Raw genomic sequence first — 19,190 nt, 5'->3', positions numbered from 1 at the left:
ATTAACAAGACTTAAGAAACAAAGAACTTCCACTCATCTGGCTGAACCACTACTAAATAACCCCATGCTGCTGATCACATGTATGGTGTATATGTGTACACTGTTATGTTATAGACCGTGATAGACAATTTGCTCCAGGAAAGTCAGAATGTGTTTGTGACTTTAATTGAGCATCATTATCCCACAATACTGTGAAATTTGGGAAATTATGTAATCACTTAATCACAGTAAGAAAAATTAAAAAGATAAGCAGCAATATGCTAGGCTGAAGATGTGGCTTGGGTGGCTGAGTGACAGCCAAATTAAGTGGGAGGCCTTGAATTCAAATCCTGGTATCAGAAAAAAAAAAAGCCCAAGATTTGAAGGGGTTCAGTTACTAATTGTTGATCTGACTTTAATAGCCCTTTATGTGTGACAAAATTCGGCCATTTTTCTCTTCTGCTTTTGTTTTAATTTTCTTTTTTTGATTTGTTGTGGGGCTTGATCTCAGGGTCTGGGTGCTGTCCCTGAGTTCTTTAGCTCAAGGATAGCACTCTACCACTTTGAGTCACAGCTCCACTTCCAGTTGTTGAGTAGCTAATTGGAGATACCAGTCTCATGGGGACTTTTCTGTCTGGGGTTGGCTTCGAACCATGATCCTCAGATCTCAGCTTTCTGAGTAGCCAGGATTATAGGCATGAGTCACTGGCACCTGGCACTGCTTTTTATTGGGGGGGGGGGGAAGGGGGTGTTGGTTGTGGGGCCTAATTCTGGGCCTGGGCGCTGTCCCTGAGCTCTTCAGCTCAAGGCAAGCGTTCTACCACTTGAGCCACAGCATCACTTCTGGTTTTCTGGTGGTTAACTGGTGATAAAAGTCTCATGGACCTTTCCTGGCCAAGCTGGCTTTGAACCACGATCCTCAGATCTCAGCCTCCTGAGTAGCTAGGATTACAGGTGTGAGCCATCAGTGCCTGGCTTGCTTTTGTTTTCTTACCATACACTTTTCTTTCTTTCTTTCCTTTCTTTCTCTCTTTCTTTCCTTCCTTTCTTTCTCTCTCTCTCTCTCTCTTTTTGTTGGTTGTGGGGCCTGAACTCTAGTCTCAGGAGCTGTCCCTCAGCTCTTCAGCTCAAGGCTAGCGCTCTATTACTTTGGCCACAGCGCCACTTCCAGCCTTTTCTGCTTATGTGGTACTGAGGAATCGAACCCAGGGCCTCATGCATGCAAGGCAAGCACTCTACTACTGAGCCACCTTCCCAGCCCAATCACTTTTTTCTTATTGTCCCAAGTTTGGGTGCTAAAAGAACAACTATTTTAGCTACCTATTCAGACTAGCTGCACAGAATGCTGTATAATCATTTGATCTCCCCACATTGTGATTTCACAAAACTTGTCTAATTGTCAATGTATTGCTGATGAGCACATTTTGCTTCTGTATGTTTTTTAAAGCAGCCATGTTTAATATTATGAAATATTATCTGTCTGCTCTTTTCCCCACCCTCTAGAGCAGTGATAAATTTGAGAGCATGCTCAGCAGAATCTGATTATATTATGCACAGTACACATGTTCATCACCAAAACTGTACTCTTCAGAATGTATGCATGTACAATGAATTGCTGAGACTTCAAAATTCCAGTTCCTCAGAACCAATTTTATTAGTGAATGCATACCAAAGATAGGTGGTAAAAGAAGTATTAGTTTTACAGGTTTTCTTTCCCCCATCCCTAAAGCCCTCTCCTCTCATAGACCGTGATCTTTCAGTCTTTTGATTAAGCCTTGCTAGCTGTGTGCCGCTGCAGCACCAAAGAAACTGCTTTGCAGCCTGTCACCTCTTCTGGGAGACAGCCATCTTGGTCTCGGAGAGTGGGGTCAGCGCCAGATTGGAGCAGCAGCTCCACAATATCCAAAAATTCACAGGCAGCAGCTGTAAGGAAAATCGACAAATACAAAGAAAAGTTTACAGTGAGACAGAGAAATGACTTCACTTGAGCAGGGAAGGCAAGTGGTGAGCAATAAGGATCACTGAACAGTGAGCAGCTAGCAGTAGCTTAAGGATGATCAGACCTTGTAATGTGAAGTGTGGCTCATTACTGGATTTTGAAGTCTTTCAAAAATCAAATTTACCTTTTTGATTGCTTAAAAAATATACATCAGGGCTGGGAAGGTGGCTCAGTGATAGAGTGCTTGCCTCACATGCATGAGGCCCTGGGTTCAATTCCTCAGCACCACATAAGCAGAAAAGGCCGGAAGTGGTGCTGTGGCTCAAGTAGTAGAGTACTAGCCTTAACCTGAAGAGCTGAGGGATAGCGCCTAGGCCCAGAGTTCAGGCCCCATGACCGCCCCCCCCAATATACATTATACATACACATTCATATATATATATATATATATATATATATATATATATATATATATATATATATATATATATATATATATATATATAAGTTGTGAGGATTGTTGACTATTCTTTAAGGCTAGAACAATGGCAAAGAATAAAAAATACATCACCTAAATATATTTTATGTTGATTTTTATTTCAGAATGATAGGTGTGCTGGCCATGTCAAAAGGCTACATGTGTTTTATTATTTATTACTATTATTTCATTATTTATTTTATTATTTTATTTCATTATATTAATATTTATTTATATCATTTTTTTGTCTTTTAAGATGGAGTAAATGTTTTACTAACTGAACTTTAAAATGAATATACAGGGGAAAAAGCTGGTCTAGTCATTGGACCCACTGCTCTGTAAAACGTTAATAAAGTAGAAATGTTACCACTGACAAGTCTAAGACAGTGGGAAGGGAAAATGGCTTGTAGATATTAAGACTTATTACAAAGGTGGATGGCATTCCACTGAATGGACAAACAGACTAAATGATAGGGCAGAGAAGTATCTATTCTGCATAACCATAAGACTTTGACTATGACAAATCTGTCATCAATCACTGAGGAAACAAAGGCCTAATAATCAGGCTGAAAAGGCAAAAAAATACATTTCACACAAAATTAAACATAAATGGTAAAAGGTTAAAAAATGAGTACTTTACTAATGAAATAAATGAAAATTAAAACTATGAGATACCATTTCATACCCAACTAAATTTGCTGAAACCATTGAAACCAAGTTTTTTTTTTTTTTGTTTTTTTATTGTTTCTGTTTTTGTCAGTTGTGGGGCACTGTCCCTGAGGCTCTTTGTGCTCAAGGCTAGTGTTCTACCACTTGAGCTACAGCACCACTTCCTGAAACCTTTGATAATGGGAAATATTGAGGAAGCCTACAGCAAGGGAAACTCCCATTCTGATTCCTACAGTACACACTGAGGTACAGTTACTTTGGACAGCAACTTGGCATTGAACATTAAACTTAAAACAAACACATCATGAGACTTCGAGTTTTATGCTCTACAGAACCTTTGCATGAGCTTTCCAAGAGAAAGCTGTAATAGACCACAAATGTAAACATCCCAAATGCCCACAAATGGTAGTAACAGGTAGAAATAAAACACTGCTTACTTGTATAGAGAAATCCCATACAACATTGAAAACTCATGAACTTCACAGGTTTATCTCTCAAATAAAATGTTGATGGAAAAAAGCAAGTCAGGACAATACATTTAGTATGATTCTATTTAAAGAATAGATAGGGGAAGGAGGAAACTGAGAAAAAGCATTTGGCCTTTCAATGTTAAAGATCACATTAGCTGTGTTCCTGAGATTCCTGTTTTGCTGTGTTGTTTTAACCAAAGGGAGGTTGAATTTTATCAACAGCTTTTTCTACAAACATTGAAGTGATTTTTTGTTCTTTAGTTTTTAATAGGTTGATATGGTATAATACAATAATTTTCAACTGCCATGTCTACCATGCATTCTAATTCTACACTTATTTGATCATAATTATTGTCTTTCTTATAACTGGCTGAGGTCTAATTGCTAATAACTTACTAAAGATTTCTGCATCTATGTTCATATAGGATATTAACCTATAACTTTTTTGTTTAATATATATTTTTATTGTAAAATACTATACAAAGGGGTTACAGTTACATGAGTAAGGTAATGAGTACACTTCATTTGAGCAAGCTTTTTTTTTTTTTTTTTGGGTTGGTCATGGGGCTTAAACTCTGGGCCTGAGCGCTGTCCCTCAGCTCTTCAGATCAAGGCTAGCGCTCTACCACTTGAGCTACAATGCCACTTCCAATTTTCTGGTGGTTTATTGGAGATCAGAGTTTCACAGACTTTCCTGCCCAGACTGGCTTTGAACTGCGATCCTCAGATCTCAGCCTCCTGAGTAGCTAGGATTATAGGTGTGAGCCACTGGAGCCCAGCAAGCTTTCTTTTTCTTTAATGCTTTTTCCTTGTATGGTATCAAGGTAATTCTAGCATTATATTGGAAAATGTTCTTTCTTCTTTAAACATTTAATAGAACTCACCATCAGAAACAATTGAAACTTGCAGATGTTACTGTGGGAGTTTTGGGTAACCAAATCAATCTCTGCAACAGATACAGGGCCATCCAGATTTCTTTTTCTTTTTTGAGAGCACTTTGATAGTATATATTTTCTAAAAATGGCTTTACATTTATGAAGAAGTTTTTAAAATTTTTATTTAAGACAGCTCAAATTTCTGCTTCTCTTATGGTTCAGGCGATCAGTTTTTCTTTTCTTTTTTACTTGAAATCATTTTGTACTCTTTAGCATAGGCTGTTCTATTTTCCCTGTCTATAGGAGTAAGCTATAGGAGTGTAGTACTATATGCCTGGCTTGTGGAGTGCTTTTTTTTTTTTTTTAATAGTCCATATTATGGTCTACACCTCATGGAACATGATGAAAATTTGGTGTGCACTTAAAATAACATGTATTGCTTAGTAGATGAAGTGTTCTATTAAAATTAAATGAAGGTATGCTCTTATATCCTTGAATTTTTGTCCACTTGCTCTATAACCTGATTTCTTTTCTTCTTGTCCCTCCCCCCCCCCTTTTTTTTTTTTGCTAGTCCTGGGGCTTGAACTTAGGGCTGGGTACTATCCCTGAGCTTCTTATGCTCAAGGCTAGCACTCTACCACTTGAGCCATAGTGCCACTCCTGGCTTTTCCTGTTTATATATGGTATTGAGGAATCGAACCCAGGGCTCCATGTATGCTAGGCAAGCACTCTACCACTAAACTACCTTCCCAGCCCTCTTTTTTTGCATTCCACTCTTTTTTGTTGAATATAGAGCAGCAGAACCTGAAGCAAATCTCTCTATTTCTCTCTCTCTCTATACATGTAGATATCTTTATATATCTATATACATATGCATACATCGTAAAGAAATCAACAACTAATGTGATCTTTAACAGTGAAAAGCCAGGGCTGGGAAGGTGGCTCAGTGGTAGAGCGCTTGCCTTGCATGCATGAGGCCCTGGGTTCGATTCCTCAGCACCACATAAGCAAAAAGAAAAAAGCCAGAAGTGGCGCTGTGGCTCAAGTGGTAGAGCGTTAGCCTTGAGCTGAAGAGCTGAGGGACAGTGCCTAGGCCCAGAGTTCAGGCCCCACAACTGGACCCCCCCCCCCAAACACACACACACACACACACACACACACACACACACACACACAATAACAGTGAAAGGCCAAATGCTTTTTCTCAGTTTCCTCCTTCCCCTAATGCCAAGCACCGTGGGGGGTGAAGGGGGAGAATGAGCAAGTGAGCTAGCCCACCACTGTGGTACACTTCTCAGAGCAAGAACTTACCTGTATCCTTAACAGGTCTGGCATAGTATAAACTCAAGTTAATTTTTTAAAAAATCACTGTTGTTACATTGTTATTATTATTATTTTGTTGTTGTTGTTTTGCCAGTTCCTTGATCTCTGGGCATGGGCACTGGCCCTGAGCTTCTTTTGCTCAAGGCTAGTGCTCTACTACACGCACACACAGAAAGAGAGCAAGCACACTATATCTATATACATCTATCTCCAAACAGGTCTATCTCTTCTGTCAGGACTTTAGTGTGAGTTTTCTGTCAGTACTTCATTGTGAGTTTTGGGTCAATTTAGTTACTATTTGAACTCAGCTTGGGTTTGACATTGCTATAAGTAACTTTAGGGCACCACAGTCTTCAAATTTTTCCATGCTGGTCGGGGGCCAGTGGCTCACGACTGTAATCCGAGCTATTCAGAAGGCTGAGATCTGAGGATCTCGGTTCAAAGTCAGGCTGGGCAGGAAAGTTCCTGAGATGCTTATTTCCAATAAACCACTCAGAAAACCGCAAGTGGTGCTACGGCTCAAGTGGTACAGCGCTAGCTGAAGAGCTGAAGAGCTGAGGGATAGTGCCCAGGCCCAGAGTTCAAGCCCCATGACCAAAAAAAAAAAAAAAAAAAAAAAAAATGTCATGCTTGGCATAGGATCTCCATGTCAGTGCTTTTCAGTATTCTTCTTTAACCCCTGGCTTTAGCGGTCTCTGCATGTCTGAATCACTGAGGATCTCTCTATGCTTTTGCTCTCTTCTATCAGTAGACTGAATACTGCTGCTTATTACTCATGGTAGGAATGAGATGTGAGTCCACACCCCCACACCCCCACCCCCCGCAAATGTACTGGTCTTAGCCTCAAAGGTGGGGATTTTTCAGTGGTTCCTTACCATTCCCCAAACATCAGGAGGGAGAGAGGGAGAAAAGGGGAGCGAGAGGAGGGCGGAGGAGGGGAGGGGGGAGGGGAGAGGAGAGTGGTGTTTTGGGCTGGAGAGCTTTCTGCCCTGCCCCCTAGTGGCAAGAATCTTTCATCTTTGCTTTGAACCAGTAAGGTATCCTGAACCGGTTTGGGCCATGAGACAGGAAGAAAGGACAAAGGAGTTTGTTTCCTCAGTGGCTTAAGGATTTTGGCTTTGTATGTGTGAAAGACTTACAATATGGTCATTATAATTAATAATGTACTGTATTTTTAAGTGACTAAAAGAGTTGATTTTTAAGTGCTTTAACCACACATAAAAGCATGTGAGTTAATAATGCATGTATAATGCATATCTACTTCAAAACATCATGTATATAATATGTATAAGTTTTATATATATAAAAAAATGTAAGACCAATAATAAGGTTTCATACCTGTAATCCAGCACTGAGGAGGTGCTGACGGGAATCATACATTTTAGGCCAACCTGGTTTACATAGTGAGACCTTGTCTCAAAATATATTGATTGAAAAAAATATATATGTTTTTTAAATTCAGGAAAGCAAAGGGTTCCATGCCTGTGTCAAGAGCATGGTTACCTTTTTTGATTCCTCTCATGAGCTCTAGTAATGAGAAAAGCATGCTGAGTGAGGACTCCTCTGGGTCTCAGGTTTCTAGTTACGTTATGGTAGCTAACTTTAAGAATGTATTAATGTTAGCTATTTTTAAAATTTACTTTTATGGTGGCTCCCTTTGCTCTGCCAAAGCAAAAATAGCTTGTTGGTCTTTTATAGTGTTTTGCCACTCTCTGGGGCTTTGTAATCTCTGTTCTCTTAGGAGTTCACAAAAAGTTAAGATTTTTGTAGCTTGTTGGTGTATGGGCAAAGTTCTCTTGCAGTTTCTCCTACATTTTAAGTGGAAGTAAAACTCTCTTATGGATTTGGTTTTCAGCTGGGTGCAGGTGGCTCATGCCTGTAATCCTAGCTACTCAGGAGACTGAGATCTGAGGATCACAGTTCAAAGCTGGCCCAGGCAGGAAAGTCCGTGAGACTCTTATCTCTCCACTAAACCACCAGAAAACCGGAAGTGGCACTGGGCTCAAGTGGCAGAGCCTTGGGCTGAAGAGCTGGGGGACAGTGCCGAGGCCCAGAGTTCAAGCCCCACAACTGAAAAAAAAAATTGGTTTTCAATGATTTACTTGTAAAACATTGCTTCTTTTGGTAAAAGATGACATGTTTTGCTGGCTTCCCTAGGCATCCCCCACGTGGATGCCGCCAGCTGAGTGCTTGCTGGCTAAATGCTGTGAAACAGCCAAGAGAAAATAGTAGAAACCAGGCTGTGGTGAGTTATAAATTTAGAGTAGCTTTGGTGAGTTTAGGCACCAAGCTGTGTAGTGCACAAACATATAGGCCTCAGAGATAAGAAGGCAAACATTTTCTGAGGTAACATTAGATCACTAGAGAACCCTATCTCTGCCTTCAGTGGCGTGAGATTTCTTAGATGGTTATTAGGACTACAAAAATTAAACTACTGGAAGTGGCGCTGTGGCTCAAACGGTAGAGCGCTTGCCTTGAGCTGAAGAGCTGAGGGTCAGCGCCCAAGCCCAGAGTTCAAGCCCCATGACCGACAAAAAAAACCAAAAAAACAAAAACCAAAAATTAAACTACTATTTGATAAATGAATGAGTAGAGAATAGAGAAAAGGTTGAAGGAAGCAAAACTTGCCTATTTCAATCCCGTGACAACTGGACTGGCTGAGAGAGTATATTTGGAGAGTGCTTGGGTCTCAAGAAGTACTCTGCATCTTGAAGGATGGTAGAGAGAGGGAAGAGGGCAGAGACAGAACTGTCTTTGCTAAAAGATCAAAGAGAAGGTGTTTAGGAATGGAATATATCATTCTTTTGAGAATATTTGTGTGGTGCAGGGGGTGAACTTGTTTTTTGTGTGTGCTGATACAAGGGTTTGAATCAGGACATCTTGATTCATGTTCATGGCTGGCTTCTTACCACTTGAACCGTGCCTCCAGTCTTTTTGTGGTGTTGGGGATTGACTGTGCCTTACTCATGATAAATATACACTGTACCACTGAGCTACACCACCAGTACTCCAGCTTACACCGAAAAATTTGGTAGCCCCTGTTCAACATATTAATAACAAAATTAGTAAAAAAAAAGAAAAAAAGAAAATGAAAGGTGTCTCCCCAAATCATTTAAATATATATTTTAGATTTCACAGGAGTTTTACGATGAAACACTGCACGCCACATTATATTTAAATGGAAGACAATTCTTATAAAATACAAGAAAAAGATACATTGCCTCTATCAGGTAGCTGCAAGAGAGGATCCTGCTAAGAACTAGCTATATAACATCTGTACTTTGAACAATAATCTCTTAACCATTATTCCACAGCTATCAGTCTTAACTTACTGTAGGGAATATTTGATTAACTTTAAAAGCAGTATCACAAGAATAAACTTCTCAGTGTACAAATCTACAACTCAGGATAATAATCAACATAACCTATCAGATCACACTTAGTTTTGAATCTGACCCAAAACTTAAGCATGAGAATCAGGGCTAAGTAGACGTGAGTTACAGCTGAAGACACAAAGAATGGTCCTTTTAAACAAAGGGACATTAGTTCCATGTGTCCTGTATGATGAGGCAGTGAGTTATGATATAATCTATGGCTACCACCCCAGGAATGGAACTTAAAATTTAAATTCTACATCTCCAGGGCTAAAGCCAATTATCTAGAAAATGTTACCTGAGTTGTATAACAATTGTCTTAATTGACAGATCTGAATGAAATTTTAGCTGAAATCTAGCTGTAAAGTGAAATTTATATTTGGAATTAAGAGCTGCAAAACAGTACTTCAACGCAAGGGATATGGTATCTATATTAAAGGAATTTTATTAACAAGTGGTTGGTCTTATGCAAAGATAAAACAAGCAGGATACTGCAGTACAGACAAAAAAAAAAAGAAGACACTGACTTGAATGATGAGGTGCCTACTTTTAAGCCACACCAGTGAATCTTATTCTGATATGAGGAGGGCACATGCAGTACCTGTGGGAAACTGGTCCACATAGGTGCTCAACAAATGGTTGTTGGAAAATGTACTTGGTAGTTCCAGTCAGATAGTAAGCTACTTGAATATATACTCTTTTGTATTCTACTCTTCATTGAGCACAGTGTTAACAAGTTAGCAGTTAACCAAATACATTAGTTAATTCATTTCTCTGCATCTTCAGTGAAGTACTAGTCACAAAGTAGAGTTGTATTTCAGAAATGCATAAGCGGCATACCCCCTTAAATCAAAGGCAACGATGATGAGAGAGGGATGAGATGGAAAGAGTGCTAACATTTCACCAAATTAATGAGGAAATATACCGGTGTCCACAATGTGCTGGGAAATACAAAACCAGTCATAAGCCCATCTCAGAAAAGCTTGAGCAGGTCTACAGGGAGTAGTCCAGTTGCTGAATTTATGGTACCCTGGGAACCTCTATTTGTCAAGTGCCATAGAGTCAGCCCTGACACTGGCACAGGTGAAGATGAATTTTCATTCACAGCAGTGAGCCTTCTGACTCCATTAATCCTCAGGGTTTTGATGATGAATTTCTTTCTTTTTTTATTTTATTTATTTTCACTCTAATGCCTCCTCCCACTGCCCTGTAGGTGTAGAGTGAACAGAACAGATGGTGCTTTACGTGGAAGACTGAGGGCTCATGAGGATACAAAGCCTGCCCACTCTGTAATCACATGACCAAATGTGTAAGAAAAAACCTTGATTTCCCTTGGGAGATACACAGGCGATGATACTAATGTATTCCCAGTGGAGGAAGAGGAGGGGAAGACCAACAGGCCATTTATAAGGAAGAACACACTTATACCAATATGCACATCAGCAAAGATCATGTTTAATAACATGTAGGCTAGTATCTGAAGATTCAAAACACATAGGTAAAACACAGGCAAATAAGAATTTAAATATGCTACTGTATAAAAACCATTAGAATGAATAAGGACATGTGGTAGTACAATGCTGGCCTCTAGTTAACCTGTGATTGGCTCTGACCCAGTTTTAATCCAAAGAAACCAGGATTTACAACCTGCTTAAGGATGGAGTTTGACAACTGATCTAATCAGAAGAGCTGTCAACACAAGGACAGCTGTCAAGCTCAGCTGTAATTCATAAAAAATAATAGCTAAGCCCCTAAAGACCTCCCCAATACTGTCTGCACTTACTGGGTTTAACTGCACTTAGAGTTTTATGAAAGTTCCAAGACTCAGTGAGGACCCTAAAATCAAATCAAATTAACAAAGCTATTGAGTACCTCCTAAATAAAGAGTTAAATGGTATTAAATGACTAAATGGATAAAATATGCCTTCAGACTACTATGTGATATATAATAGATGCCATGCCTCCAGTTTGCCATTTTGCAGGTTATTTTGAAGAGAATCTCCTGGTTTCTTTTGCCTGGGCTGGCTACAAACTGTGTTACGCAAGGTCTCAGCCCCCTGAGTAGCTAGAAATACAGATTAGAGCCACAGTCACCTGGCTCATTGTTCTATTTTCATACATGCATAAAAGAAGTTCCTCCCTATTAACCCTTTCCTGTTACCTATGCTCTAGCAGAGCCTGTTTACTCTCTTGTAATCACTTTCTCTAAGATATTGTTGTGTATTTTACCAAGCAAGTGAGTATTCAATAAATATTTGTTGAATGAATAAAGCATAATTAAAAATATAGAACTGGCAGGGAGGAATACTCATATAATCTTAGCTTTTGGAGGCTAAGGAAGGAAGATTAGAATTTGAGTAAGGCCAGCCTGGGCTAGATAGTGAGACTCTGTCCTTGAGGCAACCCCCACTCCCCAAACCTACACATGGTATTTCAAGCTTGTAATTAGTAATCCTAGCGACTTGGGAGGCAGAGATCAGGGGATGGAGGTTTGAGGTCAGCCCTAGCATAAAAGTTTACAAGACTGTCTGAACAAATGGCTGGACTCATGATATATGCCTGCTCATCCAACTGCAGGGAAAACACAAAGGACAGATGCAGTGGTATGAACCTGTCATCCCCAGTAGGCAAAAACAAAAGGAAGATCACAATGCAGGCTGACTTGGGCATAGAGTGAGACCTTACCTCAATAATAACTATAGCAAAATAGGGCTGGAGGCATGGCTCAAGTAGAAGAGTGCCAGACTGTCTAGCAAGCCTTGAGTTCAATTCCAAGTACTGCCCCTTCCCCCAATAAAACTCAAAGGATAGTTACAGGACACAGAAAACAAAAAACTCATGGTAAGTTTTAATTCATACAGGAAATAAATACATATGACTCCAAATATAGAAATTAACAAAAGAGCTTATCGGAAAAAGTTTCTAGGGGCTGGCAGTGTGGCTTAGTGGCAGAATGCTTGCCTAGCATGTATATAACTCTGGGTTCGATTCCTCAGTACCACATAAACAGAAAAAGCCAGAAGTGGCATTCAAGTGGTAGAGTGCTAGCCTTGAGCAAAAGAAGCCCAAGCCCTGCCTGAGTTCAAGGCCCAGGCTGACAAAAAAAAAAAAAAAAAAAACAGAAAAAGGAAAAAGTTTCTATATTATTATTATATTGTAGTTTTACAACTATTTTTCCCTTAGGCAACCAATATTACTGGCTTTTTGTATAACTGTCCAAGGATATCTTACATACCTATTAGTGAATATGTATTTAGTCATAGTAACTCACTATGTATATACTGTTCTATGTCTTAATTCTTTTACTTAGGAATATAGCTTAGAGATTTTTTTCAGTTAGTACACAGAAAATATAACTTACTATAAAACCAGTCAGAAAGAGCTTTAAAAAAAGACCTACTCTGTCCAGGGAATGGAAACGAAGTTTTTTTATTTGTTGATGTTTTCCTTTCTTTTTGTCTTGTTTGTTCATTTGTGTCTTTGGGAGGGCAAGGGGATCCCGGCACAGAAATGGAGGGACAAAGGGTAAACAAGTGTAGTAATGGCACTCAATAGACACTACGTTGAAAATGAGCTATACAACTTGTGGGTGGGAATGGGAAAGAAAACTGGGAGAGAGCAAGGGAAGGAATAACATTTTCCAAAAAGAAATGTGCTCTTTACTTGACTTATGTAAGTGTAACCCTTCTGTAATCACTTTTATATTAACAATAAAAAATTTAAAAACCTTACTCTGTTACTATCTATGAATGCATTTTACATATATCAAACTTAAATGGACATGTTCCCACATCCATAAAGTCAGTCACCCCTTGTGCTTAGCCAGGAATGACAGAATGACTCATCTAGACTCTCATGGGCACATAACTGTCTGGTTTAGCTATTGTGACATTTTCTGTAAGGAAAAGTAAAGGAAAAAACATCACATACCACAGAGAATGCATTTTAAAAATGTCTGAATGAAGGAAAGAAGGAATGAAGGGATGAAAATAAGAAATGACTAGAACATGTGGGTGCAATGGCAGGGGTTGACTTTGTAAGCAAAGGGGTGATCTCCAGACCTTACAACTCATATTTGGAGTAAGAGGAAATAAACTTCTTGAAGGAAGGTATCAGAAGAAGAGTAGCCCTGGATTTTGTGCTGAAGGCCTTACAATCAGTGAAAGGTTTCTTCTCTTTTCTGACTCTGTGGTTCTCTGACTTATATGCTTGTTTATTTCAGAACAGCATCATAGATACAGGGGTGGCTGAGAAATGTTCCTTTTGGAGCCAAAAGTTAAAGGAAGGTGGCTGGGAAGGTGGCTCAGTGGTAGAGTGCTTGCCTCGTATGCATGCATGAAGCTCTGGGTTCAATTCCTCAGCACTACATAAGCAGAAAAGGCTGGAAGAGGCACTGTGGCTCAAGTGGTAGAGTGCTAGCCTTGAGCTGAGGGACGGCACCTAGGCCTAGAGTTCAGGCCCCAGGACGGACCAAAAAAAAAAAAAAAAAAAAAAAAGTTAAGGTAAGAAGAGCCATATGACAGATACACCACAAGAACAAGTCTGAAGAATGAGTTCTATGGAAGGAGGCTTGGAAGGGTCTCACGTCTAGTAAATCTAGAGATGTGGGTTTGAATTCATGGTTTTTCAGGAAAGTTTATTAATCCCTTTGGGTTTTGCTTCCCTGATTTATAAAATGGGAAAAACAATAGTTACTTTATAGACAGCTTTTTTTAAAGCCAGAAGCTTAAAGATTAGCCTTTACTGTATTGTATATATACATTTTTTCTGTGGTGCAGGATTGAATTTTGGGCCCCTAGTCATGTACATATACATATTAATAGTTCTTTCAAAGCTGTTGATATTATATATAAATACACCTATATCTCTCACATATGATAACATTAATTATATAAATAGTAATATAAAAATAATATATGTTAACATGTATAATGTTTTATATATGTGTATATATGTATATATATTTTGCATCAATAGAGGAATATAGAAAACAAGATCTTGCCTATTACAAACAATGTTGCAGTAAGGCATATGCCTATGACTTGAATTGCAGGATTTTAAGATATGTTTGCCGGGCTGGGAAGGTGGCTCAGTAGTAGAGCGCTTGCTTTGCATGCATGAGGCCCTGGGTTCGATTCCTCAGCACCACATAAGCAGAAAAAAAAAAAGCTGGAAGTGGCGCTATGGCTCAAGTGGTAGAGTGTTAGCCTTGAGCTGAAGAGCTGAGGGACAGAGACCAGGACCAGAGTTCAGGCCCCACGACCGGACCCCCCCCCCCAAAAAAAAAAAAGAAAAAAAAAGATGTTTGCCTTACTACATTTTGCTAAACTGTTCTCAAATTAGTTGTACCAGTTGACACTTGTATCAGCAATGTATCAGTTCTTGTTGCTCCACATTATGCTCCACATAGTCCTAATATTTTAGATGTTTACATGCTGCCGATGGGCCAATGTGAAGTTGTATCTAAATATTTTAATATGAATATGCTGTTTGCAGACAGTTCTCCAAGTGTCTCTCATGTTTCTGCTTACTTTATGAGCAGAGGTACTGACAGCTTTTGTTCTAGACTATGTTTTCAAACATGTTTGTACATTGAATAGCCTTGGACAATTAAAAGATAATGTTTCTAAAAAAAAAAAAAAAAGATAGTGTTTCTAACCAGGCACTGGTGGCTCACACCTGTAATCCTAGCTACTCAGGAGGCTGAGATCTGAGGATAGCATTTTGAAGCCAGCCTGGGCAGCAAAGTTTATGAGACTCTTACCTCTAATTAAGCACCAAAAGTTGGAAGTGGAACTGTGGCTCAAGTGGTAGAGGATTCATACGCATAAACATAAAAGGGATAGTGTTTCTGTCCAGAGCAGAAGCAGACTTATCGACTGACCAGCATAATAAAAATATGTTCATTAGGGCAAGAATCAGGCAGGTTTCTTGCAGCTCATTATAAAAGATTTCTTAAGATTAGGGTTCCAGCCTGGCACCAGTGGCTCATGCCTGTAATCCTAGCAACTCAGGAGGCTGAGATCTGAGGATTGCGGTTCAAAGCCAGCCTGGGAAGGAAAGTCTGTGAGACTCATCTCCAATTAACCACCAGAAAATCAGAAGTGGCGTTGTGGCGCAGGTGGGAGAGCACTGGCCTTGAGCTGAAGAGCTCAGGGATAGCACCCAGGCCCACAGTTCAAGCCCAAGACTGACAACAAAACAAAACAAAAAAGATTAGGATTCTTAAGCTACAATACATAATGCATGCAGTCTACCTGAGTCTCTCTGTACCACTCCTGTGGAACTTTGGAGGCAGGTGTAAATGACCAAAAAAAAGAAAAAGCTTATTTTTTTTATTGTGTTATAGATAATAAGATTTTAGTCTCTGATGCAAGAATTTCTTTGTCTTTTGCCTATGACAATGAAGTTGGGCTAATTTGACTGCTGGCAAGTAGCTCTTCATAAGTATAAGATGAGGTTAATAATCTTTTCTTGTTTTTTGTGCACTATATGGGTCTTTTCATTTGTTAATTGATCACTGATTTTGGGGGGGGCTATTTTTCTACGGGTTGTTATTATCATTGACTAAGTAGATGTATTCTTTATATTGTAAAAACTAAGCCTATGAAGGTTATCTGCATTATACTATTTTCTTGTCTTTAGCTTGCATTTTTATTTTGCTTTGTTTTATAGAAGTTTCAAACTTATAGTCAAATTATCAAAATTTATAGTATGTACTTTTTGTACTTTGGAAAGAAACATTTCATATTCAGTATATTTTTAAATGTTTAAATGTTTTCTTTTTTGTTTTAACTTCAATCTATTTCATATTGATTTACATGAGTGGTAAGTTGTCCTGGTTATCTGTTGTTGTATAGCAAGCCACCCAAAACCTACTGGCAAACCTCAGATAGTATCAAATCCTATATATGTACACTTTTTCTGACATATACTACCTATGGTAAGGCTTAATTTACAAATTAGAGACAGTAAGATATTAATAGCAATAACCGACAAAACAAAATAATGATAACTATATACTATAAAGAAGCTATTTAAATATGGTTTCTCTCAAAGTATTTTATTACCCTGCACTCATCATTTTTCTTGTGATGATATGAAATGACACAATGCCTGTATGATAAGATACAGGAATGCCCCAAATACTGTGATATGTTAGACTACTATTAAACTGTCAATTGAACACAAGCATTGTGATCTGATTGATCTGATTAACTGAGACCACTACTAAGCAACAAATGTGTGAATGCAGCATGAATAGGCTGACAAAGGAATGATTAATGTTCCAGGTTGCTACAGAAGAATGGTGTAGAATTTCATCCCCTACTCAGAACAGTGTGGTATTTAAAAATTATTATTTATATAATTTTTAGAACATTTCATACTTTTGGACCACAGTTGATCAATGGTAGTTAAAACAGCAAAAACAAAGCAACCTACAGATAAAGGAACTACTGTACATTAAAGGAAGTAGTTCTTATAGGAGAGATATAGATTCTACTGTAATAATGACTGGCATTTTAGATATCGCTGACAATACCAATTATAAAATATGAATTTTCAACAGGGGGCTGAAGGAATCGCTATTTCTGATGGTGGTACAGAAATGCTTAATTTAGTGTGACTGCATCTGTAGGAATTTTAACAGATCATCAGCAAAAGTTATTATTTCTGCTAGGTTGGATAAAATATCTTACCATAATGAAGAGCTGTTTGGCCTTCATTGTCCTGTAAAAGAAATGAGTAATACATTTTAGAAGTGTACAAAAAGACAAGGATAATGAAAACTATTTTGCTGGTCAATTAAGAGTTTTCTGCCTGGGCTTACTTTGGACCTTAATCCTCAGATCTCAGCCTACTAAGTAGTTAGGATTATAGGTGTGGAGCCACCGGCACTCAGCTCATATAGTTATGCTCATTTTATCAATAAACACTAAGTATGTATTCTCCAGTCCAGTTTCTAATTAAAAATATATTATGAGTTCCTATAATGTCCCTAGTCATGGTGGTTCCAGGCACTGGGAACACAGACATGAATGAGATAGAGAACACCTCTGATGCTAGAAATCTTATATTCTAGGCAGTAAGCTGGGTACTGTGATACATGCTTATAATTCTAACTACTTGGGAGCAGAGGCAGGAAAATTACTGGAGCCCATGATTTCAAGGCAGGTGTAGACAACATAGCAGACCCTATCTTAAACAGAACTGAGAAACAAGGCTCAGGTGGTGAATGCATGGAACGAAAGCAACAAAAGTAAGAGTTAGGCACTTGAGTAGTGTGAGGTACTATTTTAGAGAAAGCAGGGGCTTGATGAAGTTTTTAAGATGGCTATGTAACCCAAACAACAGATCACAGAATCCGTTGCCATCTTGAACTTGAAGCAAGTGTGCTATCAGAGCCATGACTAAAAATTAAAGAGTTTTCTCTCAGGATTTTTCAAAATGGACTATGGGATGGAACTGTGTCAGGAAGGTCATTTACTCTGAGCAAAATTAGAGTATAGTGAAATAAATCAGAAACAAAAGGCAAATATTGTATGATTCTACTTACATGTCACACCCAGAGAAATCAAATTCATAGAGAAAGCAAGTAAAATAGTCATTAACAGGGTGGGCAGGGTAGGAAGGGAAGCATGGGAGTTAGTGTTTAACCAGTGCAAAGTTTCAGTTGATGACAGTGAGTGATAGTTACACAACAATACAAATGAATATAATGCCACTAAGCTGTATACTTAAAAAGGACAAATTTTGTTGAGTATATTTTGTCATAAGAACAATGGAAAGATATAAGTTCTAAACTGCAAATGACAATGTTCACTTTTGGGAAAAATCCATTTGTAGTAGGAGAGAATGAAACATTTACAGAGAACCAGGTAGTGGTTAGAGATAGAGAGACTCTGGTTTTTTGTCTTTCCAGCTATATCCCTGCCTTTTGTAAATAAGGCAACAACTGCTCCCTAGACAAATTAATCTTTTTGTCACCTGCAAGCACAGAATACTGTCTAATTTTATGATCTATTTTTGCTCATCTATCTCCCAATTCATTGACTGCCAATTCCTAGTTAAGAATAGTGATCTGGACTTGCATAGCTATAAATGTTCTTCACTAAACTAAAAAAACTACCCTCCGACTTTTCAAAAACAATATCATGTCTTCTCTCATGTTTCAAAATTTGCTTTCTTTCTTTCTTTTTTATTTATTTATTTTGGGTCCAGTCATGGGGCCTGAACTCTGGGCCTGGGCACTGTCCCTCAGCTCTTCAGCTCAAGACTAGCACTCTACCACTTGAGTCACAGCGCCACAGCCAGCTTTTTTTTTTCTGCTTATGTGGTGCTGAGGAATTGAACCCAGGGCCTCATGCATGCAAGGCAAGCGCTCTACCACTGAGCCATCTTTCCAGCCCCTCTTTCTTTCTTTTTGTGCTGGTCCTGGGACTTGAACACAGGACCTGGGTGCTGTCCCTGAGCTTTTTTGTTCAAGGCTAGTGCTCTACCACTTGAGCTGCAGCCCCATTTTGGGTTTAACTGGAGATAAGAGTTTCATGGACTTTCCTTTCCCCCGCTGGCTTTCAACCACAATCCTCAGACTTCAGACTCCTGAGAGAAGATTAGGATTATAGGTGTGAGCCACAGGTTCCTAGTTTTGATATTTTTGATCATTAAAATTAGGCCTATTGTGGAAACAACAGGAACTTGGACCTTTTGCAAGAAACAAGTTGCTACATTAGTTAAGGACATGGATTCTGCCAAAAGCCATGTGAACTTGGAAGAGCCTCAGGTGACTCTCAACCCTAGGCAATGCCTTGTGCAGATGCCTGCCTTTCCCCCTTCCCCCCAACACGTATGTCTGTATACTATATATACCATGCTTCCAAATTGTTTTCTGTAACAGAAAACTCTCTTAAGCCGGGTGCTGGTGGCTCACACCTGTGATCCTAGCTACGCAGAAGGCTGAGATCTGAGGATCGAGGTTCAAAGTCAGCCCAGGCAGGAAAGTCCATGAGACTCTTATCTCCAATAAACCACTCAAAAACCGGAAGTGGCGGTGTGGCTCAAGCGGTAACACGGTAACACGTG

At 39.0% G+C, this 19,190-nt stretch overlaps 1 protein-coding gene across 2 annotated transcripts in view; it reads right to left on the bottom strand.

Annotated features, from left to right (window-relative positions):
* Positions 1-1,608: 1,608 nt before the first annotated feature.
* Acbd6 (acyl-CoA binding domain containing 6) overlaps positions 1,609-19,190 on the bottom strand; it is a 145,047-nt gene continuing 127,465 nt past the window's right edge. Inside the window, exons 7-8 of one of the 2 annotated variants that reach the window (XM_070034115.1) lie at positions 16,808-16,838; positions 1,609-1,902 (exon numbers count right to left, since the gene is read on the bottom strand). In XM_070034115.1, the coding sequence (XP_069890216.1) occupies positions 1,748-1,902; positions 16,808-16,838 (186 nt within the window). In that variant the 3' untranslated portion in view covers positions 1,609-1,747. The remainder of the gene's footprint in view (positions 1,903-16,807; positions 16,839-19,190) is intronic. The other variant, XM_070034116.1, reaches the window with a different exon arrangement.

The sequence above is a fragment of the Dipodomys merriami genome, unplaced genomic scaffold (assembly GCF_024711535.1).
Source record: "Dipodomys merriami isolate MVZ:Mamm:240054 unplaced genomic scaffold, mDipMer1.0.p SCAF_24, whole genome shotgun sequence".
NCBI classification, from domain to species: Eukaryota; Metazoa; Chordata; class Mammalia; order Rodentia; family Heteromyidae; genus Dipodomys; species Dipodomys merriami.
Note: the sequence above shows the minus strand (reverse complement) of the source record. Positions and strands in the feature narration are given on the sequence as shown.